This window comes from Mya arenaria, chromosome 8, assembly GCF_026914265.1.
Source record: "Mya arenaria isolate MELC-2E11 chromosome 8, ASM2691426v1".
In the NCBI taxonomy this organism is placed as follows: Eukaryota; Metazoa; Mollusca; class Bivalvia; order Myida; family Myidae; genus Mya; species Mya arenaria.
Genome location: NC_069129.1, coordinates 25,871,285 through 25,893,006, shown reverse-complemented (window position 1 = coordinate 25,893,006; position 21,722 = coordinate 25,871,285). Strand labels below are relative to the sequence as shown.

The following is a 21,722-nucleotide window of genomic DNA, read 5'->3' as shown; positions in this document are numbered from 1 at the left end:
ATTTCATTTCCTATTTTAGATTTTCTGCAAAACTCCGCCTGACGCCGACTGACAAAATAATTCTGACAAACTCACATCTCCGTCAAGGTCTCCAGTCAGCAGTCTATGACATCACAAACTCAACCTCACATTTCGCAGTCCAGCGATCACTCAGGCGTCTCCTTGGTTACCTTGTTGCTAGGAGCGATGCAGGTGTCATGGAGATTTTCCACACACTTGATTGGTGTGGAGCGGTAGCCAGGTAAGTAGTGCAAAATCATATCCATAATCAAAACTAATTGTTTCATCACAGTAACCAAGGTATGCTTAGTGACTGAAATTCTCATTTTATGTCATGGATGATGTGCCATCATGGTAAGATGTCATTATAAATTAATCAGTTGTCATAGTTAATTCGGGAAAGCATTAACATTCCGAATTTATTAACCTAGTCCTGTAATTGGGTATCAACAGCAACACGCTTGATTAACTACAGAGTCTGAAAGCAGAGTGCGCCGCTTACGCCATTTTGATACACTGTAATGAAAAATTTGTTTTCGGTATCAAACTTATAGCTAGAAGCCCCGAATAGAAATCTAGATATATATGATTATTCAAGATTATCAGTTACCACTGTAGTAGCATTAAGCAAATAAATCATAATTCTGTTTCATCTTTTGTCGTCTGACCGCTTCCTGCTGGCCGCAGCTAATTTAAATTTCGATCACAGCGTTTCTTGTTAGAAACGCCACAGAACTCGATGAGAATCTCATTTGAAATTAAGTTTTTATCAATTACTATCTAAATCTGCCATGATGGTTCTAGAGCCCTCTTATGAATTGTCACATCGCGAATACATATTGACAGAATACACACCGTGAAAATGTGCGACATTTATATTTAATCAGGCTTTTGAACAGGTCTTTTTTTGAGTGGTTGGGGATTTTTTTTTGGGGGGGGGGGGGTCGCAGGATCCAGACTGATTTATGTTCTATACTTTTAGAAGGCCTGGTATATACCTATTGTAATATCTGTACTGGTTAGCGACCTTTTATTCGCCCGTACCACTTTTTCGCCCATTTAATTAAAACCAGTCAAAACAAAATATTTTACACAAATCAGTCTTGCGCTTCATTGCGGCATCATTTTTGACAGATATCAAATGTTAGAAGTATGTGGAATTCGACCCAAATAAACGTTGTTTATACCTCTGACCTTGTAAAAAAAGGGGTTGCTAACCAGTATATGGATATGTTGATTAATTGTAGTTGTTTTAGTAATGTTTTATGTATTAATTAAGCACTAGAAATCATCAAAATTGTATTTATATAAATGATATAAATAGAAACACATTTCTTATTCTGCTCAAACTTGTTTACTAAGGCGATGAAAAAACCCATTGAATGACCATTTGTGTAAAATACTTAATATATTTATGGAGTAAACACCTTTTCTGTTATAAAAGTAAAACTCCTATTCTTTTTATTCATAAAAGTGAACAACTTTTCTACTCCACTGTACATTCACACATAAATCTTGAACTTAAATATAGCATGTTCAGTCAAGCATATCAGAAAGCTAATAATAGATGTATTATCATGGTCTAGTATGTGCATAAACAAGTATTGGATTTATAACATTAGGTGGATTTATATCGCTAGTTTAAACCATAGGAGAGCACATGCCTCCATAGCTCAGTGGTAGAGCACTGGTCTTGTAAACCAGGGGTCGTGAGTTCGATCCTCACTGGGGGCTGGCATTAATATCCTTTTTTTTTCAGCTGAAAAAGTTGTAAAGGCATAACTTGAACTCTTACATATAGTAAAATCATGTGAATGAAATTAGAAACTTACATAGACTGTACAGTCATGCACTATCAACATCTGCTTTAGTGTTCTATCATATTAATTAAAATGTTTTATGAATATTCATTATTGTTTTAATTTGTACCATAATTACCTTAGCTCAGTATTGGTTTCTCGTCCTGGTTCCGAAAACAAACTATAAGTATATTTGGGCATAGTATAGTATATGTATTGTACATGTAGTTGTCTTATCGAATGGCAGTTTAGAAGAGGAAATTGTGTTTTGTAATAAATAGGGCAACTTAAGTAGTTTCAAAGTATGAAATGCTCAAGCCATAATATGATTGCATTGATTAATATAACATTCTTTGTAGTTAAATATAATGCATTGATTAATATAACATTCTTTGTAGTTAAATATAATTACGAGTGGCATATACTCTGAATCTTTGGCATACAAAGTTGACATAATAATTAATATAAAAGACAAATATTTTACAAACTATAAAGCATGTAAATAAGGAGTATTCAGGTTATTTAAAACATTTCAAACAGTTCATGTTTCATTCAAATGATTTTTGTCGCCCATATGTCTTACAAAAATAATTAAAACACATGGGTGTATTCCTTATGAAAAGTAATTAATAAGTAAGTGAATTCAGCCCATTTTTAAAGGAATTTCAGACTCTCAGTCTAAGGTTGTTGATGTAAATATTAGTCCAAAAATGCACGTGCAGAAAACAATATTTTTATTACCTTTTAGAGTGGTCATCCCACAAAATAATGTCAATATATTTGTGCCCATTCCACATGATGCAGCATTTATATTTTAGGTTTGTGAAGGTCACTCCAGCCTCAACAGCAGATGAGAGCCTCCTTTGGGATATTCTGAGATTTATCAGCCTCGTTTTGAAACTGACCAATCGGGCACCAGATAACATCCTGCAATGGGTGGGCGAGGTGCTCTACCATCCAAAAGGTCCTCTAATTAGTCTATTACACAGACAGACTGCTAGAGAAATGGCAGAAGAGGCAAATGAGGGCCAGGTCAACATCAAGAGGTATGATATGAGTTCATTTGAAGGTCAGGCCCCAATTTCTCGAAACTTCTTAAGCTTAACAGGCTTAAGTTGCTTATTTTAATTAGCTAAAATACATACTGAATATGGATTTTGATAAATGAAAAATGGTTTATTCTGATAATCATACAGATTTTTCCTACATAATTTCTAAAAAATATTGAAGAAGTAAATATAACACATTTTATAGAACAACAAAAATAGTGAGATTAGCTTAATCCTGTTATAAGGGACTTAAGATGTTTCGAGAAATTGTCGCCAAGAGTTCTTTAAACATGCAAATATACATGTATAAAGACTAATGGTTGTACCAATTGACTTATTTAAGCTTTTCTCTTTATCAATGAAATTCAGTCAAGGGTTTAACAGCTTTGGTGTTGTTTATTGTCAATGATAAATGGTACAAATGTTACCAAATACAATACGTAAATTTCTTACAAGGCCCATAACTCTGGCTTTATTAATTGTCTAGCTGTTACGCTTGTTTATCTGAAAAACAACAGTATATGAGAGTTAATGTTGTCTCCAGTGTGTTCTTGTTGGCACTACATGTTACTATTTCATTCCTCAAGGCATTTGAAGTATTGCCCTTTTTTGGTTTGCACCGCAAACTGTATGCTGTTCTCTCATTAACTGAAAGTGTTCAGAATGTAGACAGTTATAAAGATAAAAGAGTTTACCCTTTAAATGGACTATAGGATTATTTTATGCATAAGATCAGTAGGTAAGATAAAGTAGGATTCTTTTATACTTTTTTTTCTAGTAAATGTTTTATTTTTGTGAATACTGTTTCAGGTCCCTTGACAAAGCATTGCTAGCTTTTATCTCGGCCTACAACAATTCCCTGCCCTATCTTCTCACTGTAAGGTAAGCCAAGTGGAATTTTACTTTTTTTGTTTCTCAAATGTGTGTGTGTGTTTTTTACTTTTTGAAAAAATGTCCAGGTATTGTCTTAATTAGCCTTTCTGTTGTAGTTGTTTTAGTATACATGTGTAGCTTGTCGTGTATAAACTTTAATTGTGGTCACAACTTGAAATCCATTCAAAATAGTTATTTGAAACTTGGTAGATATGTTACAGAAGACAATGTGCCCATATACAAGGCCTATTACCATTATAACTTCACAGTTATAATTGTTAAATTATGCCACTTTTCAAGTGAAAAATGACAAACTGAGCATGATGCGCTCATTTTTAAATATTGACCTATTTTTAAACAGAAAGTTCTTGGTTATTGAAATTTAGGCTCTGTTTTGCATTGTTTTCCACTTTTAATGAAAGCCGAAGTTAAAAAAAAAAATGCTTTTAAAAATATGGTAAGCAACAAAATGAATTAGTAGTGAAAGTTATAGTTATGGTAGCCAGAACTAGCCATAATCTTGCATTTCCTACATCCATAGGTAGGTTTATGCAAACCACTTTCGGGGATGTATAGATTTGTTGATACAATGTTATTACACTTTCATGCAATTATTGGTTTTAAGATTGTTTATGCTCTTCAAGGTTAAAGTTCCATCAACTACGAGGGGATCTAGCCCATCGTCTGGTGCAGAGATTGAACGTGACTGACGCTCCACATTTCTACAACCTAGCTGCACTGGAGGCCACACTTCTGGCCCTTGTGCACATTACAGCAAAGTAAATTTTCATTTGCAATTTATATGTTCTATTGAACATAAGAGAAATGAGATCATCATCCTGTACAGTAACAGTCAAGATTGTTGTGACTATGATATGTTTTTATATGCTGACTGTTTGCCATTTATAGTCATGACATCATCGCTCATAAAAAAACCTATACTTGATACACTCAAGTTAAAATGGCTGCCAGTTGAAATGTGTTAAAATGATCTGGTAAAACAGGGGAATTGTATTTGTATTTGTATGTTTTTGATGAAAAATATTTTATGATATACTAAAAAAAACTCGTTATTATAAATTAATGGAAAACTGAATTTAAATAGTTGCTTTAAATTGTTTTTCAAATATCAAGGATGAAAACTGTCATATACATGTACTTTTTAAAATTGATTTTTGCCAATCTTGATTTCAAACATCTAGGGATTGTCAGCTGACCCCAGTTCCTCAAAACTTCTTAAGTCCCTTATACTGGTAACAGGATTAAGCTAATCTCACTATTTTCTTCGTCTTTAATTGGCGTAATATTTACTGCATTAAGAGTAATTAGATGTCAAATAGGAATTACTTATATGGTTATCACAACAAACCATATTTTGTTTACCACAATCTCATTTAAGAAGGTGTTTTGTCTAATTGATATAAGCTACTTAAGCATGTAAAGCTTAAGAAGTTTCGAGAAATAGGGGCCAGCATTCCGAATCTGCGAGAATCCCCAAATTGAATTTAAGCCTTGAGATCTTACTGTAGTACCAATAGTCCTATTGTGGTAATTGTCCTTTTATAGGCCAGGGTGGAGCCAGGAATGTACAGACCAGGAAGGGAATGCACTCCTTTGTCAGGTTCTAAACTGTCTACTGGAGGTTGTGTGTGCCTTCCACATCGGTCGAGGAGGTACGGCCATGTCCTTTATGGGGAAGGGTGTTACCAAGGCTGCCACTCTGTGTCTGAGGCACCTGGCATATGAGATGGCAACACAATCTAAAGGAGAGGTACAGTATGTTTAGAATAAGTAAATCATGAAATCGTACCATTTCACTTAAACGGATGAATAAACGAGGTATGATCCATCGTAAATCCCCCATACCCTATTTCGCTATGCTTTTAGATAATGACGGGTCATACAATTTCAATGAAACAGATGAATAAGCGAAGGGTGGTCCAACGCAAATCCCCCATACACTACTTTGCTATGCTTTTAGATACTGCGGGGTCATACAATTTTAATGAAACAGATGAATAAACGAAGGGTGGTCCAACGCAAATCCCCCATACACTACTTTGCTATGCTTTTAGATACTGCGGGGTCATACAATTTCAATGAAATAGATGAATAAACGAAGGGTGGTCCAACGTAAATCTCCCATACACTACTTTGCTATGCTTTTAGATAATGAGGGGTCATACAATTTCAATGAAATAGATGAATAAACGAAGGGTGGTCCAACGCAAATCCCCCATACCCTATTTCGCTATGCTTTTAGATAATGAGGGGTCATACAATTTCAATGAAATAGATGAATAAGCAAAGGGGGATCCATCTTATACTCCTTATACACTACTTCACTATGCTACATTGTGTACCGTGGGCAATTTGGCCAAGAAAATATTGTAATCATAAATGGACTCGCCCTTGGAGACAACTGAGAATACAGGGTAATAAGTGTTGTATATTTAGTTGTAACATGAAATTTCATTGGAAAAATGGTTGTCACGCCTGTCTCATGACTATTCTTTAAAATGAGATTTTGTCGGTCAATTTTTCCCTGGTATATCATGAAGTGTAACAGAAAAAAATACTGTGGATGCTAATATATTTATGCCGATGGCGCACTGAATGTATATTGATCTACCTATTATGTTATGGAATATAGTGCCAATATTGTCGAAATGAATACATTATTATAATTTTATATAAAGTACTTTGATCAAACTGCATTCAGTTGTTATATAAATTACTGACATTGACATAAAATGAATTCTTAATAACTGTCTTTATGTTGGATTTTTTAATTGTAGGAGTGGCCAAAAAACTGGCTGTACAGTCGTCATGGAGACGATATATCAGGTGACCCAGGACTGGACTGGATGCTTACACTGTGGGCTTACAGAGATTCTGAGGTAAGCGAATGAGTTGTTGTGTTACATTAACTCATTTTCACAGTCTCCATGGTGATGATTATCAGTTCACCCAGGACTTGTATGGATGCTTAAACAGTGGGCCTACTTACAGAGGTTTTGAGGTAAGCAAACAAACTATTTTGTTAGTTTTACTCATCTTTATAGTCGTTTGGAGATGTTATGTCAGGTGACCAAGGATTTACTTGGTACTTACGTATGCTGTGGTCTAAAAGGAATTCTTAGGAAAGCAAACAAGTTGTTTGTGACTCCAACTCATCTTTACAGTTGTCATGGAGACGATATGTCAGGTCGCCTAAGACTTACTTTGTTGCTTACACTCTGGTTTAAAAGGGAGTCTGTGGTAAGCGAACAAATTGTTTAATACTCCAACACATCTTTACAGTCACCATGGAGATGATATGTCATGTGACCAAGGACTGAACTGGATGCTTTCATTGTGAGCTTGCGAAGATTCTGTTGTAAGCTTAAAGCATCCAATACTGCATGTGGACATTTAAAAATACCAGGATCAATGAAGATGTTTTGTTACTTGAACTCATTTTTATAATCACCATGGAGACCATTTGTCATGTGACTTTACAGCTGACTGTAGATAAAACCTTGTTTTCAGGCTTCTGTTTGACAAATGAAATGTTGTAAATTAGATCATTTAAATTTGCAATTTTTTATCTTTAGGTGCGGACTGCTGGTCTTGGTATTGCTGTGACCTTGTCGTGCTTGGAAGAAGGTCGGAAACTGTTGACGGCAAACTGTAAACACATCCCTGGGGGTATTTGGGCAGCGGCTCTTTCCATACTGCTTGATACGTCTGAGTGCAGCATTGTCCGACAACAGGTAAGAATAGCAATAGGATTTGAACAAAAAATAAATAAAAAGCATTTGGAAAATTTAGTTAGGAAATTATTATGTTTGTTGAAAATAAGACCGTTTTGTGAAGACAAAAAAATACAAGAAGTGCAAACACAATTTTTAATTATCAATATTTCAGGCTGCTTTATTACTAGTAAACCTGACCAGCACTCCATTGCCTAGTGGCACATCTGAAGGCGAACAAAGGATATGGGCCGGACCTATTGTCATGGATACAGAATATGGCGTCTCCTTAACGGGTCTTCCCGCCCTACTTGCTCTTGTTGAACATTGTCAACTGTATCGGGAAATGACGGTCATGTTATCGGCATACCATCCCCAGCCCGCTGTACAGCCCACGTTGACGTCAGAGATTCAGCAATTATCGCAGTCAGCATCGGAGAATACTTTATCAGTTCTAGGTAAAGAGTGGTATATGTTTTTGATATAGAGTATGAATGTCTTAGAACAATATTTTAAATGAAGGCACTCACCAGTTTCATAATAATATGTGAAGTATCAAGGATTTTATTTTGGCTTGTCTATCTATGTTGGATGGCCTCAGAGACTTTGCCAATGCAAAAAATATCTCACATCAGATGCTCGTCCAAATCAAGTTGGACTATCTATAACTATGATTGATGACCTTTGGGTGTCCGAAAATTAGGTACCCATAATAAATTATTTTTGAAAATAATTTTGGGTGTCCAAATTGAGTGTCCAAACTCTTAGGTGAATTACGGTAGTGTCACAGCGTTGGTGTCATTGTCAGTTTTGTTGCTGTTGCAGCATTGTTGCCATGTGTGTAACTTTAATCTTGGCCCTTATATTTTCAAGATATTCAAATAAAACTTGGCATTCATGTTGCCACGGCCAGCACATGCATTTATATCATTCGGGCAATAACTCTTGATTTAATTATTGTTGAGTAATGCCCCTTGATTGGCAGTGGAAAAGTACATTGGCATTCTCTCTGTGGCACTCTTGTTATCATTGACATGTTATTTATCTACCACCTAAAAACTAATATTCATTTTTATACCAAAACCATTTAGTTTTATATCAACTTTATAAATTTATGATAAAAGCAATGATACTCAGAGATAGTTTACAGTTAAAATACTGTCTTTATATTTTCAGCTGACGCTGGTTTATTGCCAAGGTCAACAAATGTTTCCCACCAGAATACCATGTCATTGCTTCAGGTAACTGTATGACTTTGAGACGTCCCCTTCTCTTCATAGATACGTCTTTTTACTCCTCTATCCATAACATCATGGATACACCATTTTGCTCTAAAGTTATATAATATATTTATGGAATAAACTCTGGCAGATGATGCGGCCACTTCTCTGTGAAGAATGTGAAGAAAAGGGTTAAAAAAAAATCTGTTATATACAAATTTTCTGCAAAAAGCTCGTTAAAAACTATTAAAATGTAGGGAATGTTTCAAAACAAAACAGATCCCCTTTAACTTGAATGAAATATCCGATTTTTTTTCAATTTGTTTGATTGTTATAATTATATCTTATTAGTTAAAACATATTTTATTCATTGTATACATCAAACATCAGTTTGCAACATAGTATGTTTTATTAATATAAATTAAAATAAAATGTGAGCTTCTAATGTTTCTCTTTGAATAATTTTATATCTTATTGATATTTGTAGTTGTTGTTGAGTTTATGAAGGTCTGCCAAAGCCCAATAATGGCTGCATTATGGCTTGACCCTGTCACATTCCGCCGTGTGACTTAAACAAAGTTTTGAAGCCAAAGGGGGAATTTTTTCCCCCACAAGATAAAGGAGAAATTTTGTACGCAATATTTGATAATTGTGGTTAAAACAACACATTTTATTCCTTACTTCAGTCATCAGGGGTCTCGTCAGTTCGGCCAACAGAGAGACTGGGGGCCGTAGGGGCTCGGACCCCTACAACTACTCCAACCTCTCAGCAAGGTGAGGAAATTGTAGTTAAAGAAGAGTAGTTGTTCCTATGGTTTTGTTGTTGGTTTTTGTCTTTCCCAGGTTTAGAAAGACTTGCTAAAAAGCAATCATCAAATTTAGCTTTATAAGTACAAGATAAAAAAATGATACTGGTTTTCTGTTTGAAGCTTGAAGGGATACAGCTTTTAACTTGATGTTAGGCATTTTCAGTGTTTTCTTATTTTTAACTTTCTTAAATGCTCAATAAAACATAAATAATTAGCGCAACAACAAAAAAGCCAAAAACTTATACCAATACATGGCAATATATAAAAAAAGGAAGAAAGTATGCATATTTCAAAAAATCCCCCCCCCCCCCCTCTCCCATATTAATGCCTTAAAAATATTATTTCTTACCCTTCACAAGGAGGTGCAGAAAGTTCTGGTGAAGAGTGTCCAGGGGAGATAACCTCCCAGCAGTCAGTGACCACTCCCTGTCTTGTAGCAGCCGTATCCCAGCTTGTTAGGAACCTCATTGTTCAAGCCCCACAAGATACGGTCACCGCTCTGAAGAATGAGTCACTGATCCCATTCTTTGTAAGGTAAGGACGAGTTATTAGGTTTTAAGGTTAAATGATTGAATTACCTTTAACAGTTAGGCACTGTGAAAAGAATGGCCTTTTGATTGACTTGCCTTATTAGGAACCTAGTTGTTTAAATGCCTCAAGATACGGTCACAACTCATAGGAATGAGTCACTTATTTCATTCCTTGTGAAGTTTTGTTGTCAGAGTTCAAAAACCTTGACCATACTAAAAAAAATGTTTTAAGATGTTCTAATAAAATTTAGTAAACATGTTGGTAGATTAGATAAGCAAGGTCCATAACTCTGTCTTAATATTTCTCTTGTAATGCCCCAGTTTTACTGGAAAAACAACAAACATCAAAATACAATTAAACATAAATTATATCCCAAGACTTTAGTTGAAAATGCAATTGGCATGAGTCGGTTTTGCTACTTCCTTTAGTGAAATCAAATTCACCAGACTATTATAAGTCCGGTAAAAAGAAGTGGTTGGTGTTTCGAGAAAGGATTCAAAATCAGCACAAGACCTAGAAACTATTTAAAAAACCCAGCTGTTTAAGTTAAATCTCCCATAAGAAAAACAATTTTTCCCTTCAATTTCAGCATGCTTGATGCTGGATTCCTAGAGGGCATACAGGGCCTGACGAGCTCCGTGCCGATGGAGCTGTTTTTCACTGAGCTGCTCGAGATGCACGTGCACATTCTGCGCCTGTTGAACACATGCCTTGTGCACGACCACACCACACGTCTGCATGTGTTACAGGATAGGGTTGCTCTCGGAGGAATTGTGTCACTTCTTAGGATTTTTTCTGATGGTGAGGCAAAAAACACAACAGATTTATATTCTCATAACGGACATGATTAAAATTAAAGGATTGAAAGGCAGTTTTAATTTTATTGATATAAAGCATGCATTACTTTAATTTCTGCCAATATTTTCCCTGATATTCAACCACTTTTTCGTCGATCCTGTGTGCTGCTCAGCAAGAACCTTTGTGCACATGCCCTTATCACATAAGAGTGATTGCCATTGAATTGCCTAAATTTTTACAAATTTGATGTTGTCCAAGCTGTAACTTGAGAAGCTCTTGTCCAATCATCACCAAACTTAGACAATGTGTATGGGCAAAAAATCACAGCCAAGGTTGGTAACTTGTAATGACTCTTGTTAAAGGGGCATTCTCAGCTCTGGTGAGTTCATTTGCTTAAAGATGGACTCTTACTCTCAAATAAGATGTTCCGCAATTGATGCAATTGTTTTAATTTATGGAAAGGGAGGAATAAATATAAAAAACAATGGTCACTTATGAAGGATACCGTGTTCAATTTGAAAGAAAGGTGAAGAAAACACGTTATTTCTACCTTATGAAACAATAGTTGATCACTGTAAATCTTTTAAGACCCACCAGTCATTCAATATTTGTGTGTTTTTAGCTATTTAAAAACAGGGTTACAATCTTGTGTTCAGTTATTCATATTTTCCTTAAATGTCTTATTTATTAAGAAGTTGGAAGGTTTATCGCTCAATATTAATGTTTGTTACACCTGTGTATGTATTGATTTTAAATACAAGAGTCACTTTAAATGAATAAGGACTTTTAATGAACAATTGTTAATACCCAACAACCAGATAATGATACTGCCAAATGGCAAAAATGATACCTGTTCAGTTTGCCTATTACAAAAAACATTCAAATGTTGACAAAAATTGCTGTAAGTATGAAATTTTATCATAAACCAAAATGAGTATATGTCCTCAGTGGCACAGTGGATAAGTGAAAACAAAAATATTATTAAATGACTATGAATGTGTAATATACTCTATAAACAAAATGTTGCTCTGTTTTTCTTTCAGTATCAGCAGACACATATGGCAGCTGTTGTGAAGTTTGGAACACTGTGCTTATGTTTTTGACGACCCTTGTCAAAACCCAGTGTGGTGCAGCAGTTGAGGTGCTGGCGCAGGTCCTTACCAAACAATGGACACCCATAGCTGGTTGGTATTGTCTAAACCTCACTTTTCACTGTTTAATGTAATAAATTTATGTGGCTGTGCTAGTATTTCTGACGACCGTGTGGTGCAGCTGTTCTTACCAAACAATGGATACCCATAGCTGTTTGGTATTGTCTAAATAACATACTTCACTGTTTAATGTAATAAATCTATGTGGCTGTGCTCGTGTTTTTGACAACCATGGTCAAAACCCTGTGCAGTGAGGATACTGGAAGGAGGCCATGGAAGAGGGGACTTGAATACAGTATCTCTTAACTTTTTGGCTATGTTGACTAGTGAAAAGGCATAGGAGGGATAAGTCATAAGTTCTCCAATTAATTGTTTTATTTCTTCCATAGAGGCCCTGTTAAGGATACTGGAAGGAGGCCATGGAAAGGGGGATCTGTATACAGCGTGTCTTGACTTCCTATCTGCACTCTGTAGTGAAGAGGGAAAACTCGGTGCTAGCAGGACGGATGTGGAAGGACAAGTGACATTCACTGCTTTGTTGAATACTCTACAGCATGCAGGTTTGCAATTATTATAGTAGCATTTCCAATGAATTGATTTTGTTGAATATTGGTTTTTAGTTTAGCTAAATGTTGAAAAATAAAAAAAATGGAAATTATCATCTAATCGACATTACTGTTACTTTCGTTTTATTTAGTATTGTAAAACATGCTGATAGTATTATCTCTGATTTGGTTAGGGAATTCAGCACTGTTAACATGCTGAGGCCCATTTCTCTTGTTGTAGAATTAATCTATTTCAAAATTTCATGATTTGTTAACACTGAGGTTTTCCAGACTTAGCCATTTAAAAAAGTTGCTGATGATGTCAAATGTGCAGCATAGTTCTAAAATGTTAAATATTATAATCATCATACATGTAAGAAAAAGTTTTCATTGCTCTTTAGATGGTGAGGAAAAAGATGGAGGCCAAGTGACTGCTGGTTCAAGCTTCTGTAAGGCCCTGATTACTTCCTGTGACCAAATCTTCCTTCGAAAAGGAGAGCACTCACAAACAGGGGAGAGAATTCATGTCATTACTGCTCTTAGATGTTTGCTGGCTATTTCACAGTCTGCTAAATCAGCTGCTTTGGAGTGTAAGTGTAATTGTTTTTCATTTTCGCACTGAATAAATAACATTATACATTTGCATTGTCAAAGTTATTACACAATTTAAAAAATATATAACAACAGCAAGGTCATTTAAATCACAATATATTTCTTTATCACTGACATAGGCTAAGTCTATTTAAGTTCATGTTCAAATTCGAGGTAAAAAACAACACTATCAAAACCATGTAAAATATAAATGGTGAAATAATTCAATATTTAATCTTTCTTCTTAACATGCGGTTCCTGATATTCAGATCAATTCTGATCTTAAAATATCAAACAAGACAACCTTTTATTGAATGGTTTCTGGTAGTGTTAGAATTGATATTATATCACTGTTTTGAAATTAAAGACACCTTTTTCACGTCCAAGTCAAGCTTCGGCGCAAACAGGGCTGGGATACAATTTCAACGATATTATTTCAAAATTGTGTTACGCTTGCATACAATGTGGCATGCTTTTTTTGAAAAACTGCAATTAACATTTTTTAATAGGCATATTATAAAAATTTGGTGGTTTCAATGTAAGGTAAAAAAATCACCTTATAAACACCATATGTAAAAGTTTCACCCGTAGTTACCCCACTTGTGAAATATTGCTTTTGGCGCTCACACATGAAATACATCATGATCTTTCTCTGAAACAAAACAATTATTCTTTTTGTGCAGTTTTTTGGTTAACATAAAACCACTGAACATATTTCTTTTTTCAGTGGGCCTAGCTGAGAATCTTCTAGAACATATAAAGCAGACCCATTCCCGCCTCTCTATGACCTCCCTCCAATCAAAACAGGGGTCAAAGGTCAAGGATGAAGCCTTAATACAGGAGTTAACCTTGACACTTGACCTTTTGAGGAATTTTATGTACAAGAACGAAGATGTTAAGGTTAGTATAGTTTTGGAATGTTCCGTTTTAGCCTTTGGTCAAGTTTACCATGTGATACTTCCTTTTAAAAGCAAATGTAATTCTCTATTTGTTGTAAATGCAACGAGAAAAAAAAAATGTCATTTAAAAATAACTTATATGACTTAAGTGCCATAAATGAATATTATTGTGTGTGTATGGGCTGGAGGCTGTACCTCACAATCAATCTAAAATCTTGAATATTGTTTTTTAATCTATGAAAACTAAATGTTACTTTCAACTTGTCAATGAAGTTATTAAATATTGCCAATTGTCACACTCTGTTAGTGTAGGAATATGAAAGCTACAGCAAAATTGAGGGAATATGAAAGCTTCACCAAATATGAGGGTCATTTTTCTCTATTCACTACAATTAGAAAATACATTAATTCAACAAAAGGACACTTGTTTCAATTTAAGCAAAAATAAACTGTACACAAATTTCCAACAAATGTGTTTTCAGACGGCATGCTACCACAGCGGACTTCACCATATTGTACACAAGCTGTGGTCTTGGTGTCAACTGGACATTGGCCTTATGGCTTGTGTGGTTTCACTCCTGACCACTTACACTGCCTCGAGCCCAACAGGTTAGTGTATACGGTAATTATATTTTGTGGGAACCTTAACATTTGTTGATCTTTTTGTTCAAAGTTTGAAACGGTGATTTGATTTTTTTTCTTAAAGTGAAACTCTTATTCATAATCAATACATACGTATGTATAACAAACATAATTTTGGAGTGATAAACCTTTAACAACTTGCTAAATAATGCATTTATGGAAAATACTATTCACTGATAACAATATTGTAACCATGTATTTAATAGCTGAAAAATATACGCAAAAATATTAAATGATTGGTGAGTGCTAAAAGATTTACTGTGATCTACGATGGTATCCTTCATAAGAACCATTGTTTTTAACATTTATTCATCCTTTTTGGTATAATGAAACATTTGTATTAATTGTGTTAAATCTTATTTGGGAGTAGGAGTGCATCTTAAACTATATGTAATTTACCATGAGACGACAGTTTGTTGCTTGCAAGACCCACATCCCTAAGTTAGATGTCCGGGGCTCATGATTACGAACAGTCTCAAGTACAAGTCTAGACTCAGACTCAGGAAATCACTTTTAGTATTTTTCATACAAAATTAATTGTAAATAATTGTACAATTTCAAAGAGTAATGAATTTCAGCAAATTTCATTATCAATACTAACAAGAAGGAAAGTTTTAATGAAGTAAAGATTTGCAGTTTTGCCACTTGAGTTTGAACTAAGACTTCAGACTGTCTGTAAACATAGCCCGAGATTATACTCAAGGGATCAGTCGTTAAATGTTTTTGCATTTTGGCTTGTCCTTTCTGTAACTTTGTCATGTCCTTGAGGCAATTTAAAGATAGGTTGGCACAACTTTTACCATAAGAAGCCTGTGTGTCACTTGCAAGACCCATGTTTGTAGGTCAAAGGTCAAAGTAACAATGGGAAGGTCATTGGCAAAAATGTATTGCAGTTTGGATTGAAACTTGGCCTATTGCATCAGAGTATCTTTAAATCTTCAATGTTCACTATGATGCGTCTGCATATAGCAAGACAGACTCGTGTTGGTTGATAATAACCACACTTTGGTACCTTAGTCAGTACAATAGCCCAACAACTGTAATTCAGGTCTTAATCCCTATTCTCTTGTACATGCAATTGTCCGATGCACAACTCCATATTTTGTATTGAGTTTAGTTTAAACTTATTTATTTTACAACATTTGTTAAACAAGTTATTACAACATTATATTAATCACTCTCATTGGCACAATTTTACACAAGAGTGTAGTCTTGTGTTGTGAGGGAAACCTGACAAACCATACTCACATGCGCTCAGGTTAGGAATTGAACCCGGCTTGCAAGGGTAAGAAGCGAGTCTGCTAACCACTATGCTAACCTGACAACCTATTTGTATTTAATGTTTGTCATCATAGCTACAAGTTCCCTGGCATACACAAGCCCAACAGCTGGAAGTTCCGGTCTCAGCCCCAATTCCCTTGTGCACGCTGTGGTCAAGTACACCTCCAAGAATGGACACAAGGAGCACGTGCAGCGGGGCCTGTTTTCTCTCCTCGCAAACCTGGCCCTCTCTTCAGAGTGTCGCAACATTTTGTGGAAGGTGAGTGTGGTATGAAATGGAATGTGTTTGTGAAATAAGACATAAGTATGTTTTTTGGTGCACACTGGTAGACAAAATGTAGTCATTCTGTAAGGTCCGAACATTTAGCAGAGTTAATGTGAAAATTTGTTTTCTTTTTGGTGAGAATTAAAAACTGATTAAAATGTGATAACATATTAAGAATCCTATTTGAAGCTTCAGGCTTTCACTCTTTTCATACTTTTTTTGTGGAAAAGTCCTACTTTTCTACTATTTTGTGAATATAAATCAAGAAATAATTTTGTGTTCTTAAATGCTCTCAGAATGGCCATTAATGCAAGAAATAAAGCACTTATTAAAAAAAACTGGACCTCCCTGGCTGGCCAGTTTTATTCAGATTTGGGCCTGTTCAACAAAAACTAATTTAAGTCACTGCACCATATGTAGATCAAAATTGGTGGATGGGTTTAGAAGTTTAAGTTTATTTGCATCAAAAGGGTAAGAAAAGAGCCCAACCATCCCTACTTTTTTAAAAGAAATGCACATACTTTTAACCCATCTGTTTTGTTATTAGTCTCTTGAAACCCTGTGTGTTTTCTAGCATGTTGGTAATGAATTCTTGCCTTTTTATTTTCCAGTGACTGATTGAGCATCTATTTACCAAAAAGCCATGTACCATGTGTATGATAATGTTCTTAAACTCTTTCAGAGTAACTTTCTGCAGGAGTTTAGCAACTTGAATCCCAAGCGAAGTAAAGGCAACAAAGGAAGACAACTAGCCACTGAACAACTCTGGCTGGAGTTACTCCTCAATCTGTCATTTTCGTTGGAGGGTCAGCAGATCATACTCAAAATACCAGGTTGGTTATGCATACATGTACTTTGTGTAATTGCTTTTATGATGTGATATAATTATAGTATAGCATAACCTAGTAATATATTACGAAAAAATAGAACAGTTCTAGTGAGATCATTTACAGGTTTCCTTGCATAAAAGGCATGCTTTTCTTAGGGATTGGCAGTAGTCTCTTGAGTTATGCCCCTTGGTTAACTGGGAGAGAAAGGGATAGGCAGTAAGCCATAAGTTATGTCCCTTGGTTAACTAATAACTTTGAGAAAAAGGGATGGGCTATGGCCTCATGAGTTATGCCCCTTGGTTAACTGGGAGAAAAAGGGATGGGCACTGGCCTCATGAGTTATGCCCCTTGGTAAACTGGGAGAAAAAGGGATGGGCACTGGCCTCATGAGTTATGCCTCTTGGTTAACTGTGAGAAAAAGGGATGGGCACTGGCCTCATGAGTTATGCCCCTTGGTTAACCAGGAGATAATGGGATGGGCACTGGCCCCATGAGTTATGCCCCTTGGTTAAACAGAAGAAAACGGGATGGGCACTGGCCCCATGAGTTATGCCCCTTGGTTAACTGGGAGAAAGAGGGTTGGACAGTGGTCCAATGAGTCATGCCCTTTTGTTAACTGGGAGAGAAAGGGTTGGGCAGGAACCTAATGAGTTATGCCCCTTTGTTAACTGGGAGAGAAAGGGATGGGCAGGAACCTAATGAGTTATGCCCCTTTGACAGTAAAAACAGGATTGACAGTAGCTCCATGAGTTATGTCCCTTGGTTAACTAGAAGAAGAAGAAGAGATGCCCATGACCCCTTTAACTCTGAGAATAAAAAATACTTGTATGAATTGATTATCTTATCAATTTGTACTTGTATGGATACAGTTACGGATAAAAACACCCCATAATATTCACTACCAGGTTTTAGCGCCTGCTTCCATTCTATTAAAACCAGTCACATAATTTTACCAATCTACATTTTTCAGCATGTTTGGACGTCCTTCTAGAGTTTGTTGAAAGCCCCACCACCAGACTTCAAGAAACAGCTGTGATGATTATCAGAAACCTTGCATGTCACACTTCAAACAAGCCAAGGCTGCTCTCTAATGGTATGATTTTGTATGCCTTGTATGTTACAATTTTAATTTTCTCTGAAAAGGATACTACGCAATGTGTATGATCTAAAAAGATATCCCATAAGTTCAACAATATTCTCATGTAAAGCAATGTAAAAGGCCATCACCTCATAGCCATTAAAAATAGTGATATGAAACTTTTTACACATGACATATTACCAGTGACAATGCCCACATGTGTAGAAGGGTCCAGAAATCATAATTTTATAGTTGTTGACTTATGCCCCATGTTTCACAAAAAAAAAAAATACAAATAAGATTAGGATTTTCACCTCTAAGGCACTCTTGTTTTAAAATACGATAAGAAAACTACCTGTTATGACGTATAAATACAAATTGTGAATGTGGTGAAATGTTACAATGCTCATATATTGATAATTAAATAAGTTTGCTGCGTCTCTGTAATTATATTCCAAAATATTTTTTTATGTTAAGGCGATTTTAAATCAATTGTTTGATTTTCATCCACGCCCTGTTTGATTTTCATCCACGCCCTGTTTGATTTTCATCCACGCCCATCCGCCCGCCCCATTTTTCCAGCACACCTTTAATCTTATTGACTTAATAAATAAAAATGTTGAACTATGGTCTGTTTTTTCATATCGATTTGGTACTGTTTGGTATTCATACCTATTGCGTCAAATTGTCGATGTATAACATTCATATGTAAAAAGGAGAATTGTTGTGATTGTGTTTGTGGTTCGTCTAGAAACACATGTGTATGGTTCCTTATGGAATAAGAAAGAGCATGAACACATATATATTTGACTGTAAAACAGTCATCGAAAGAAAATAATATGTCACCCCCATTTAAAACAATTATTTAAATGAAAATCTAGCAATTAATGTATATTGGCCTAATGAAAACTATCTTGAAAAGACAAAAATAAGAATGGAAGTATACACTTAAAAAAATTCTGAACATATATCATAAAATTCCTATAAATTGTTATCATCATTCCATTAATTTTGATTATTTTATTATAATACTCCATTTTATCATCCTATTTATAGACCATTTTATCCATCCATTATTAAACATTGCATCATTCTATTTATAGACCAGCTGTTGCCACGGCTACTGGTGTGTGTGGGGTCGGACCGAGAAAAGGTCACCGCAGGGGCAGCATCTGCTTTGTGGGCACTTATCTACAACAACCAAAAGGTTAGTTTATACTTATTTCATTAAGTTCAATAGTGATGGGTCTGTTTTTTCTCAATTACCCACTTAATAAATTTTATTGGAAATTGTTCAGTTATTATCGTCAGTTGCTTTCCAAAAGAAAAAATGTGAATCCATTAGCAGAGACATGTGCGTCAACACCCAATTAATTTCAAGTATACAAAATCACATGGACAAAAATTTCAAAAGAATAAGATCATTGTATAACATGGTTTGGAATTAATTATCTCATTTGTTTAAACTTTTTCTATTTCTATTTCAGGCAAAAGTTGTGATGAAGAATGCAAATGTTGCTGCCAAACTTCAGGACATAATGTCTGATATGGATGCAACAGATTCAAAACTTCAGGAATCATGTTTAGCAGATTTACAAGCTGTTATTGCAACTGTCTGTGAATAGGGAAATGTATTTTGAAATAGGGAGTTTGCCTATTTTTTGGAAAGGGAGTTTTTTGTTGACTATTTATTAATAGAGAGTTTTGTTTGTGAACAGTGGGTTGGTTTATTTCATAATAAAGAGGGTTTTTTTTATTCTGATATTCTTTACTGAAACTGAAAACAGAACTTTTGTTTATGAATATTTAAATCTTGATTTGAATATAGTAAAGTGAGCTTTGCTTAAGAGTAGGGAGTTTCGTGTTTGAATTAAATGTTTCTATGTAGTTTGTGATTGTAAGTGTAAGGCTTTAGGCATAGAATCACCTGAGACATTATACCACAAAACTGACTCTGTCAGTAATAAATAGTACAAGAGAAAACACTTCTTTACTAAGTAAACAATGCAATTTAATCTACATTTACAAGTAAAATGAACTGGTAACAGGGGTTATAAAGCTTGGGTGGTCAATTTCATTCACTCTGTTGGACAGTTATTAATAACAGGTAATCCGATTAGCTACATCGCTCTTTGGTCCAATTAAGACCAATATTGAATACCAGCTCTACTGGTATAAAACATCTTCAGTCATGTCCTAACCTAAGTCATTTCCCTGAGTTTAGAATCAGAGGTCATATGATAAATATAATAACTTTATTATATTTGGAACACTTTATTTTCATTGATTGTTATTTAATTTACATAATTTTGTGTTAAAAACACTTTTTTTTTAAATATAAGTTTGAAAATTGTAGGAATTCGACTTAAGTCAAGAAATGACCTAAGAAGTTTTATGAATATGACCCCAAGATTAATCCTGAAATCAGAATTGAAAGATTTCAACTTAAGATTATTGTACAGTTGTAAAGATTGTTTTGCTTGGACATTTGCATCGATAAAAGGAAGAAAATACCTTAGCATCAATAATATATATATTTTTATTTTTTTCCAAAGTCAAACATATATACATGTATATATGTGTGACTTTGAAAAAAAAATCAAAAGGGATCTTAGCCCTTATATACTGAATTGGGCAAGAATCACTGTACTGGACAGATCCTTGGCTAACTTTCAGGATTGATAATCATGAACTGTTAAAACCCATGGGGTAAGATAAACAAATTAAATTTTTCCTACATTGAAAAAAATAGTATATTGTTTGTATTTAAAGGTGAAATGATAATATCGTTTTTGTTTTTATTTGTGTTTGCTAGATTTTTAATATATATAGTGACTATTTAAAGACATGAATTATTTCTATTGAATTGTAGAGAATATAAAAAGGAAATAAGTAAGTTTCTAGTAGAACTTGTTTAGTTCTGTAATACTTAGATAAATAAATTAATACATATATAAATAAAACATAAACTTATTACATGTAAAATTAGTTCCACATATACATGAAAGTACATCGAAACAAAAGTTTTAGTAAGGTCATTTTTCTAAATACATGCATCGACTATTTGTCTATAAAAATGTCTTATAATTGAGAGAAAATAAAATGTCAGCATGATTTTTTTTTGCCGAAAACAGTTGTGTAAAAGTACAATGAAATTATTACAAGCATTCTTTTTTGACTCACTTTTTAATATTATAATTATGTCTACAAGCTTTGATCTGATATCATTCTGTGCTTGACATTCCGTCCAATATTAGTTGTGAACTTTTTGTATATGTTATACAATAAACATAAAAAATGATTTGTGTGTTAAGTTTGTTCAAATTGCTGACATTTATGACAGGTAACATTTTTTGCTTTTATTCCAGTGATAAAATAGTTCGTTATGTTTGATAATGACAGAAGATTGTATTTTAAGTATATTTTAATTATCTTCTTTATGTAAAGATAATTATGATTTGTCTTACAAACATTGTATAAAATATTAACTTTCTGAAGCATTTAAGTACGCAAATATCTTATCATGTGATTGGTCCTTGTCTATTATCTTCACCAGAAGGTCACGCAAGAAACATTACAGGTGTTTTTATAAAGTTTTAAGTTTAAACATGTAGTTTACAAGGATTG

General features: G+C 34.6%; 1 protein-coding gene and 1 non-coding gene across 2 annotated transcripts in view; both read left to right on the top strand.

Moving 5' to 3' along the window:
• Positions 1 to 21,396, top strand: part of LOC128242162 (rotatin-like) — a 62,115-nt gene extending 40,719 nt beyond the window's left edge. Inside the window, exons 25-46 of the mRNA XM_052959227.1 lie at positions 20 to 241; positions 2,618 to 2,845; positions 3,659 to 3,730; positions 4,366 to 4,500; positions 5,288 to 5,492; positions 6,520 to 6,621; positions 7,318 to 7,476; positions 7,631 to 7,913; positions 8,632 to 8,696; positions 9,362 to 9,449; positions 9,844 to 10,018; positions 10,605 to 10,816; positions 11,857 to 11,997; positions 12,354 to 12,524; positions 12,911 to 13,099; positions 13,828 to 14,000; positions 14,482 to 14,608; positions 15,997 to 16,181; positions 16,870 to 17,020; positions 17,988 to 18,110; positions 19,199 to 19,302; positions 19,583 to 21,396. Of these exons, the coding sequence (XP_052815187.1) occupies positions 20 to 241; positions 2,618 to 2,845; positions 3,659 to 3,730; positions 4,366 to 4,500; positions 5,288 to 5,492; positions 6,520 to 6,621; positions 7,318 to 7,476; positions 7,631 to 7,913; positions 8,632 to 8,696; positions 9,362 to 9,449; positions 9,844 to 10,018; positions 10,605 to 10,816; positions 11,857 to 11,997; positions 12,354 to 12,524; positions 12,911 to 13,099; positions 13,828 to 14,000; positions 14,482 to 14,608; positions 15,997 to 16,181; positions 16,870 to 17,020; positions 17,988 to 18,110; positions 19,199 to 19,302; positions 19,583 to 19,720 (3,448 nt within the window). The 3' untranslated portion in view covers positions 19,721 to 21,396. The remainder of the gene's footprint in view (positions 1 to 19; positions 242 to 2,617; positions 2,846 to 3,658; positions 3,731 to 4,365; positions 4,501 to 5,287; positions 5,493 to 6,519; positions 6,622 to 7,317; positions 7,477 to 7,630; positions 7,914 to 8,631; positions 8,697 to 9,361; positions 9,450 to 9,843; positions 10,019 to 10,604; positions 10,817 to 11,856; positions 11,998 to 12,353; positions 12,525 to 12,910; positions 13,100 to 13,827; positions 14,001 to 14,481; positions 14,609 to 15,996; positions 16,182 to 16,869; positions 17,021 to 17,987; positions 18,111 to 19,198; positions 19,303 to 19,582) is intronic.
• Trnat-ugu (transfer RNA threonine (anticodon UGU)) lies at positions 1,663 to 1,734 on the top strand. Its single transcript has one exon. It is a non-coding gene; the product is annotated as a tRNA-Thr (tRNA).
• Positions 21,397 to 21,722: the final 326 nt, after the last annotated feature.